Source organism: Sus scrofa, chromosome 13 (assembly GCF_054392235.1).
Source record: "Sus scrofa isolate SSC_HxYL_T2T_F1_AM1 chromosome 13, Sscrofa_HxYL_maternal_Yorkshire_Landrace_v2.0, whole genome shotgun sequence".
NCBI classification, from domain to species: Eukaryota; Metazoa; Chordata; class Mammalia; order Artiodactyla; family Suidae; genus Sus; species Sus scrofa.
The window spans coordinates 40,897,233-40,907,046 of NC_139395.1; the positions used below are offsets into that span (position 1 = coordinate 40,897,233).

Consider the following 9,814-nt stretch of genomic DNA (forward strand, 5'->3'; position numbering starts at 1 on the left):
GAGTATCTCTTTTTTAAATTTTGCTTTTTAGGGCCACACCTGCAACATATGGAGGTTCCCAGGCTAGGAGTTGAATCAGGGCTACAGCTACCGGCCTACACCACAGCCACAGCAAGGCAGGATCCAAGCCATGTCTGTGACCTACACCACAGCTCAAGCCAATGCCAGATCCTTAACCCACTGAGCGAGGCCAGGGATCGAACCCAAAACCTCACGGTGCCTAGTCAAGATTCACCTCCTCTGCACCACAATGGGAACTCCTTAATTTTTATTTTTGGCCACTCTTGCAGCATATGGAAGTTCCCAGGCCTGGAATTAAACCTACACCATAACTGTGGCAACGCTGGATCCTTTAACCCACTGTGCTGGGCCAGGGATCAGAACCCACATCTCCACAGCAACCCAAGCCACTGCAGCCAAATTAACCCACTGCACCACAGCGAGAACTCCCTAGAACTCTCAATTTTGAGCCTTGACATTACTACTGAGATTGTAAAGCATGCATCTATTTTCATGTACCTTTCCCCCAATTTTTGTACTAAGTAGTTTAATACCTTAGGGGAAAGTCCTTGACTACCTGTGTAGGCTGAGATAAAATAGTTGTGCCAGCTTCTCTCTCTCTTTTTTTTTTTTTTTTTTTTTTGTCTTTTTGTCCTTTTGGGGCCGCACCTGCGGCATATGGAAGTTCCCAGGCTAGACATCTAATCGAAGCTGTTGCTGCTGGCCTATACCACAGCCACAGCAACTCTGGATCCTTAATCCACTGAGCGAGACCAGGGATCCAGCCCGCAACCTCACGGTGCCTAGTCGGATTTGTTTCCACTGCGCCACAACAGGAACTCCCAAGAGAGGCTTTTCTTAAAGTTTAGGCAGCTATCCTGTGTCTGCGGAGAATCACCAGAATTTTTTGGAAACTTGATTTGACTGTCCCTCAGAAATTATTCTTGGAGGCAGAGCATCATGAATGGATCATAGCCAGGAATTTGGTAGGTCAGCAGTGCTCTTCTGATTGGTTGGTTTGGTTTTCAAAACTCTTTTCTATCAGATTTGAAATTTTTGGCTTGGCTCTGGGAAAAAAAAAAATCCTTTTATAAGTGAATCTGTTAGTAGTTGTCTCTTTGAAATTGAAAGGTCAAGATTAGACCTATCACTCTTTGGTTCATCCTTCCTACATGGGCTTAAAGTGTTGATAGAGTCAGTACTTTGTTGTTAACTAGGCTTTTTATTGATGCATTTGCTTTGACAACACATGCGTTTTAATTTTAAAGTATAGAACGCAATGCTTGTAAATAATGGCATGCATATTCTTTCCTTTCCTATAGGTTAAGTGACCCCTGTTCAAGCCGATGGGATGAAAGAAGCTTGTCCCAGAGATCCCGATCCTGGTCCTATAATGGATATTATTCAGATCTTAGTATAGCAAGACACTCTGATGGCCACCATAAAAAACGCAGAAAAGAGAAAAAGCTTAAGCATAAAAAGAAAGCTAAAAAGCAGAAACATTGCAGAAGACGCAAACAGACCAAGAAGAAAAGGATTATTGTACCATCTGACATAGAATCTTCAAAATCATCTACACGACGACTGAAATCCTCCTGTGATAGAGAAAGGCGATCTCGTTCTTCCTCATTGTCATCTCAACATTCATCCAAAAGGGACTGGTCTAAATCTGATAAGGATGACCAGAGCTCTTCAACCCATTCCAGCAGAGACTCATACAGATCAAAGTCACACTCACAGTCTTATTCTAGAGGAAGCTCAAGATCAAGAACTCCATCAAAATCCTTATCACATTCTCGAAGTAGATCAAAGTCCAGATCTAGTTCAAAGTCAGGGCACCAAAGAATAGCATCAAAATCACCAAGGAGAACAGCCTCTCAGTTAAGTGAAAATAAACTTGTTAAAACAGAACCTTTAAGAGCAGCAGCAGCACAAAATGAAAATGTTGTAGTACAACCAGTGGTGGCGGAAAGTATTCCTGTGATACCACTGAGTGATAGTCCCCCTCCTTCAAGATGGAAGCCTGGGCAGAAGCCCTGGAAGCCGTCTTATGAACGAATCCAGGAGATGAAAGCGAAAACAACCCATTTGCTGCCTATTCAAAGCACTTATAGTTTAGCAGATATTAAAGAGACTGGCAGTTCATCATCTTACCGTAAAAGAGAGAAAAATTCAGAAAGTGATCGAAGTGCTTATTCAAAATACAGTGATAGAAGTTCAGAAAGTTCACTAAGGTCAAGGAGCAGATCTTCTAGGAGTAGATCTTATTCCAGATCATATACAAGGTCACGAAGTCTAGCTAGTTCACATTCAAGGTCTAGGTCTCCCTCATCTAGATCTCATTCACGAAACAAATACAGTGATCACTCACGTTGTAGTAGATCATCTTCTTACTCTTCTGTTAGCAGTGATGATGGGAGACGAGCCAAGAGAAAATTTAGATCCAGTGGGAAAAAAAATTACACTTCAAATAAAAGGCACAGCAGCAGCTCTGAAAAGACACTTCGTAATAAATATGTCAAAGGCAGAGAAAAGTCTTCATGTCAGAGAAAGCATAGCGAAAGCAGGTCATCTTTAGATTATTCTTCAGACAGTGAACAGTCAAGTGTTCAGGTTACACAGTCAGCCCTGGACAAAGAGAAGCAGGCCCAGGTGGAAATGAGTACTAAACAAGAGAAAAACAGAGTTGAAGAGAAATCTAAGCCTGCACAGGAATGCCCACGTACAAAAAAAAGAACTTTGAAAGAAAATCTTTCCGATCACTTTAGAAATGGCAGTAAGCCCAAAAGGAAGAATTATGCTGGGAGTAAATGGGACTCTGAGTCAAATTCTGAACGAGATATAACTAGAAACAGTAAAAATAATTCCCGGCTATCTTCTGATAAAGAAGAAGGTGAGGCCACTTCAGATTCTGAGTCAGAGTTGGGTGAAATTCATATCAAAGTCAAACCCACAACAAAGTCTTCAGCAGATACTTCACTAACTGATGATAACAGTGGTTGGAAATCAAGCAAACAGCCGTCATCAACCTCTGATTCTGAGGAGTTCTATTCCAATTCAGAAAACACTAGAGGAAAGCCACATAAGCACAAACACAGCATAAAGGAGAATCTGAAAAGGGAACACACCAAAAAATCGAAAGAGAAATCGAAAGGGAAAAAAGACAAAAAGTACAAGGCTCCAAAACGCAAACAAGCATTTCACTGGCAGCCTCCATTAGAATTTGGTGAAGAAGAAGAGGAGGAGATTAATGAAAAACAAGTTACTCAGGAATCAAAAGAGAGAAAACAAATTTCTGAAAACAGTGAAACCACAAAAGAAAATATTCCCCCAACTAAGAAACCCTGTGAGAACAGCAGCCTTTCAGGTAAACATAATACAGTAGCAGTTTCATCAGATATTGATCAGTCTACCAGAGATGAGAGTAAACTCAGCATTTCTCCCATAGCTTTAAATGCTGAAGAAAATGTACTCAGTTCTCCCTTGAACATTCAGCATTTTGAAGAGATTGTCCCAAGTGGAGCAGAGGATGTGTTTCAGACAGATGACAACATGGAAATATGCACTCCTGACAGGAGTTCCCCAACAAAGGTTGAGGGAGCTTCCCCTCTGGGAAGTTCAAGGCTTGACACTTCAGACATAAATATTGTTCTAAAACAGGATATACCAACAGAGCATCCTGAGGCAGAGGTAGGAAAACAGGAAAGCAGCATGTCAGAAAGCAAAACAGAGAGTGAAGTGGGAAAACAAGACAGCAGCTCTGCCACCTTGGCCAGTGCTGTAGAAAGCACTATGAAGAAGGAGGTGGCCGAGAAAAGCCAGACCAGCCTCATGGATAATAAATGGAAGCCCCTGCAAGGTGTAGGGAACCTGGTAGCATCAGCTGCTACCACATCCAGTGCTGTAGATGTAAAGACATTGACTACTGTGCCTGAAATGAAACCACAAGGCTTAAGAATAGAAATTAAAAGCAAAAATAAAGTTCGGCCTGGGTCTCTCTTTGATGAAGTAAGAAAGACCGCACGCTTAAACCGGAGGCCCAGAAATCAGGAGAGTTCAAGTGATGAGCAGACGCCTAGTCGGGATGGTGATAGCCACTCCAGGAGTCCAAGTAGATCTCGAAGTAAATCTGAAACCAAATCAAGGCACAGAACAAGGTCTGTCTCCTACAGTCACTCAAGAAGTCGCTCGAGAAGTTCCACATCATCCTCTCGGTAAGCATCATTCTCTTTCCTTTTTTTCTCCCAAAGAGAGTCTGTTACTGTTTAGCACAAAAGAATATCAGAGTTAGGGACGGGATCACTATTTCCAAATATTTGGGAGAAGGCTTGTGCTGTGTGACTCACAGAGCAGACTGAAGACACATGGAGATTTCAAGGGAAGAAATTTGGCCTCAGGATAGAAAGCTATTGCTACCCGCTAAAGCTCCTTGGCAGTGGCAGTGAGTTACCTTGATAGGTGGCAAGTTCTCAGTCTTTAAGGGAGTGAGGCTGCTCTTTCACCTGTCAGTGATTGATGTCTTAGAAGGGAGTCTTGAATATACAGAATATAGAATTTAGAGATCAGTAATAATCCTCCATTTAGAGGCAGAGTTACCTGCCCAAGACATGCATCTAGTTGATCTTTATTCACGGGGCACAAGGGGTAGGAAATGGTAAATATCATTTTTAGGTTTATTTATTTGTTTTATTTATTTTGGTTCAAGTTTCATCTGACTTTTGTCATCAGCATAGACTGATCAGAGAATGAGCATTTTTTAAAACTAAAAAAAATTGGTAATGGTGATAAGTTAATAAATAGTTTTCTTTTCCTTGTAAATGTTTTGTGGTTTTGTCTCACTGCCTCTTACTCATATCCTTTATTATATTGTGCTTGATTTTCATCACTTCATTTTCTTTCTTTTTTTTTTTTTTTTTTTTGTCTCTTTGCTATTTCTTTGGGCTGCTTCCTCGGCATGTGGAGGTTCCCAGGCTAGGGGTCGAATTGGAGCTGTAGCCCCCGGCCTACGCCAGAGCCACAGCAATGCAGGATCCAAGCTGCGTCTGCAACCTACACCACAGCTCACGGCAACGCCGGATTGTTAACCTACTGAGCAAGGCCAGGGATCGAACCCGCAACCTCATGGTTCCTAGTCGGATTTGTTAACCACTGCGCCACGACGGGAACTCCGATTTTCATCACTTGAACCTAAAATACAGTAAAAATATTTAACTGTTTTTTTCTTCCTAGTTATTTATCAGTTGTTTTCTTCCCTTACCCAGACTTCTTTAAAAATAGGAACAACATTTACCATCTGTAATAACCTTCTCCAATTTACTCGGTTCCTGGCAGTCTGCATCCTGTGCCTTCCCTCTCCCATCTCACTTAACTGACTAAGGTTTTCAGGTACTTTGGCATGGCCAGTGCCAGGGCATATTTTTAGTCCTGGAAGCCCTTTATTAGCTCTCCTCATCCCTCTCAGACTAGTTTATGCCTGAGTTGTGAGCTCCTCTTCCTTCTCCTGCTCTTGACTCCTAACAAGGCCCAGAGAGCTAGTAGACTGCTAGACTTTTCTCTTAAGATTTGTGTTCAAGATGCAGCTGTTGAGCTACTCCAGCCTCCTGTCGGCCAAGTGTCTGCTTACCGTAGGCACTTAACCATAGACAGCTCTGAGCTGTCGGTGATACTGGCCACTCTGATTTAGTTTCCTACCCCTGCCTTTGGAGTGGGTAGTATTTCATTTTATAAATAAAGACAGTGAGGCATGGAAAGGCTAAGGAATTTGCTCTATGTTGGGTGGTTAACAGGTAGTAGGCTGAGATAGCTAAACTTTGCCTCCCCATTTTGTCTACCCTGTGCCTGACCCCCCTGCGGGCCTGCCAACTTGAAGTCAGGGATTGTTTGCTTCTCATCTTTCAGTCACCTCACAGACTTTGCTCTATAATTGTTGAGTAAATGACTAGAATATCATTACAGAATGTGTTCTTGCAAATAAACTGCAACTGTTTTCTAAAACATAAGTACGTACTGAATGAAACTTATAAAGATATTACATAAGTAACTTATGCAAAGCATTATTGTTCTGTTCCCGAATGATAGGTACAAACTAGGGGAAGAAGGGTGAGAAGCCAAGGTTGGGGCAGAATTGCATTTAAGTTTCTTGTTTGTTTTATTAAGTATTAGGTATAAATTTATTTAATGGTTAAGGTATAAAAAATCATTTTAAATGTCATCTAGCTTAAACAGTAGAGCTCTGACATATCTGGTGTGGCCTTACCTTTCTCTCCTTTCCTAGAGTTAATCATTATTCTAAATATCTATTACAATTTTGTTGTTTTTCTTTATAGTTTTACTATAAATGTTTCTATCTGTATACAATGGTGTTTTTGTGTGTTTTCAAACAAAATCTTTTTTATATATACAGATATTCTACATTTACCTTTTTTCACTCAACATTATGTTCCCAAAAGTTACTTCTGTTGATACATGTAGCTGTAGTTTATTTATTCAGAATATTTCAGAATGTATCTGTGTTAATTTTTTTTAAACCCATCCTACCATTTATGCAGATTTGGATTATTTTCCTCTTCTGGTTTCACAGATAGGGCTCCTGTGAACATACCTGTACTAGCCTTTTCTGTTTTTTCTTTATTTCATTCTGTTCAGTTTAAACCCTCATTAGCTGTTGCTGTCACACCCCGCTGTGAGGAATTCATAAGAGACCTTTCCAAAGACCTTTCCTCTTATTGGGTTTTTCCCTTCCTCCCCTACCAGTGATTAATTTTAACAGCATAATAAATTAGGATAATCTTATTTTTTACACTGTTAATTGTAGATCAAGAAGCTACTCTAGAAGTCGGAGCAGAGGGTGGTACAGCAGAGGTCGCACAAGAAGCCGGAGCAGTTCCTACCGCAGTTACAAAAGTCATAGGTGAGCTGGTGAATCCTGCCCTACTGTGTGGTCTCATCTGTCTGCTTTTCAAGGCCTGCCCTGCACAGGCAGGGTGGGATAACTTGAAAAGAATCTTGTCATTACTGAATAACAGTTAGGCCTACTTTCTCATCTAGTTCTTTCTTTCAAAGAGCTATTGGATTCTTACTGGCTATTCTAAGGATGGGATCTTACCAGTGTGAGGAAAGAAAAACAGTAGAGATATTTAAGAGGCCCTCACTACTACCTCAACCCGCAATGCATCTTCTTTAACCTAAGTTCCCATCTGGAGTCATCTCTTGGCTTGAGTTAGAGATTGGGAATGGAGGATTGTTAAAAGGGGACAAAGGGGAGTTCCCACTGTGGTGTCTCTGCAGTGCCGGGATGTAAGTTGATCCCTGGCCCAGCATAGTGGATTAAGAATCCACTGTTGCTGCAATTGCAGTGTAGGTTACAACTGCAGCTCAGATCTGATCCCTGGCCCAGAAATTCTATATGCCATGGTGCAGCCAAAAAAGAGAAAAGAAAAAAAAGACAAAAGGAAGAAGCGCCGGGGGAGGGCAGTGACCCAAAGTTTCTGGTTCTTCCAGCTTCTTCCACCCCTCTTTTGCCTCTCAGGTATTTTTCACTGCTGCAGCTTCATTTTACTTATAGGTATCCCACCTGTGTCTTTCCTCTCCCCACCCAGTTCCTCTCCAATGACTTTATGTGCACCTCATAGAAGAAATGTGTAAAGCTTAGAATCTTATGATATACAACATGCTTTAAAAAAAAAAATTTGAGGAGTTCCTGTCATGGCTCAGCAGAAACTAACCCAACTGGTATCCATGAGGACACAGGTTTGATCTCTGGCCTCACTCAGTGGGTTAAACATCCAGCGTTGCCGTGAGCTGTGGTGTAGGTCACAGATGCGGCTCGGATCCCACCTACAGCTCCGATTTGACCCCTAGCCTGGGAACTTCCATATGCCGTGAATGTGGCCCTAAAAAGATCTAAAAAAAAAAAAGAAAAGAAAAAAAATTCCAGTATACTTTTGATAAGAAAATGAAATAAATATAGCTTCTGGATTTCATTGTGTTTTCTCCTTGATGGGCAAATAAATGTCTAGATTTTTGATATAGCCTGTCCTGATCCACAAGATGATGGTCCCTCATGTGATTAACATTAGGACATCCAGCAGGAGCAGATCCAGGAGCAGCTCATATGATCCCCACAGTCGGTCCAGGTATGGACAGGGATTGGGTATAACCACCTGCAGGGGCAGAATTAAAAGGCCTAGTTTTATAAAACCCTTAATTCCCTTTTTTAAAATGTTGTGTTTTATGGGAGTTCCCTGGTGGCTCAGTGGGTTAAGGATCCGGCTCTGTCACTGCTGTGATTCAGGTCACCGCCTGTGGCGCGGATTCAATCCCTGGCCCTGGAAATTCCACATGCTGCAGACACAGCCAAAAAAAAAAAAGTGTATTTTATTGAAAAACATGTTTTTGTCCTTATAAACTCTTTTTATCTGTCAGCCCATTGTACTCTAGTGTCAAAAGTGACAGTTGATGTAAAATTGTAATGACAGGTATTTATTGACTATAATTGCCTAGTAATATCCACCAGATTCAATTAAACTAAATCAGTGTTAATTTTGTGATATTTTTTAATGCAGAAAAGAAATTAACATTTTTCTGTTTAATATGGTAAGTCTAATTTGGGGCAGTTGTTAAATGTTTCCAGTACTTGTTATGCAGACATGTCTTCATTACTGTCATATAGCATCCATGTTCTAAGAGGACATTTGAGATCCTAAAAAGAAATGGGAATATATGAGTATTCGAATGGGAAAATTTAGTGTTTGTTATTACTGTTAAAGCAGGTCCTACACTTATGATAGCTACTATAGCAGGAGTCGGAGCCGAAGTAGAAGCCAGAGGAGTGACAGTTATCACCGAGGCAGAAGCTACAATAGGCGGTCCAGGTGGGTCTCTCTCCTCTTGAGCACTGTAAGTTACTGTAGGCCCTTGATATGTGAGGTAATAGACTGTTAGTAGAAGAGAAAGCATTGTCTTTTGAGGACAGAAATACTACTTTCTCTTCTTGAATTTTATTTTATTTTTTTTCTTCTTGAATTTTATCAACAGAAAGACAGTTATTGAAAGTGGTCTTTGTATTAAGAGTTACTGGGCAATGTTGGATTTCCTTTTGTGGCGCAGTGGAAATGAATCCACTAGGAACTGTGAGGTTGCGGGTTCAATCCCTGGCCTCGCTCAGTGGGTTAAGGATCCAGCACTGCCGTGAGCTGTGGTATAGTTTGCAGTAGCCAGTGGCTACAGCTTCGATTAGACCTCTAGCCTGGGAACCTCCATATGCCATGGGTGTGGCCCTAGAAATACCAAAAAAAAAAAAAAAAAGTTACTGGGCAATGTTTATTGGTTGTTGGTTTTTGTTTTTTTCTTTTCTAGGGCCGCACCTGTGGCATATGGATGTTTCCAGGCTAGGGGTCTAATTGGAGCTGGAGCCTCCAGCCTACGCCAGAGCCATGGCAACTCAGGATCCAAGCCGCATCTGCGACCTACACCACAGTTCATGGCAATGCCAGATCCTTAACCCACTGAGGGAGGCCAGGGATCGAACCCACAACCTCATGGTTCCTAGTTGGATTCATTAACCACTGAGCCATGACGGGAATTCTGGTTGTTTATGTTTGGATCTAAAATGGATTTTTAAATATTCACATACCTTTGGATAAACATTTCTTTTGGAAGGAATAGAGAGAAGGCCACTCAAACCATGGCCTACATCTTTAAATAGGGCTAGTTGCCAGTAACAGCAAAGCCAATCTGTCAGTGTTTTAAATTGTAAAAATGTAATGTTAAAAAAAAAAAATGCAACATATAATAAAATGTCATAATCATTTGC

At 41.2% G+C, this 9,814-nt stretch overlaps 1 protein-coding gene across 22 annotated transcripts in view; it reads left to right on the forward strand.

Moving 5' to 3' along the window:
• Window positions 1-9,814, forward strand: part of NKTR (natural killer cell triggering receptor) — a 51,260-nt gene that overhangs the window by 37,031 nt on the left and 4,415 nt on the right. For 5 of the 22 annotated variants that reach the window (XR_014822834.1, XR_014822836.1, XR_014822832.1 and 2 more), the window contains one exon: window positions 1,323-1,485. Coding sequence is in view for 10 of the 22 variants with exons in the window: in XM_084987916.1 (XP_084844042.1) it covers window positions 1,323-4,214; window positions 6,815-6,910; window positions 8,079-8,406 (3,316 nt within the window). In the remaining 12 variants the exon portion in view is untranslated. Of the gene's footprint in view, window positions 1-1,322; window positions 4,215-6,814; window positions 6,911-8,018; window positions 8,548-8,768; window positions 8,874-9,814 lie in introns of those variants that run through there. The other 17 variants (XR_014822830.1, XR_014822831.1, XM_003132134.7 and 14 more) reach the window with 9 other exon arrangements.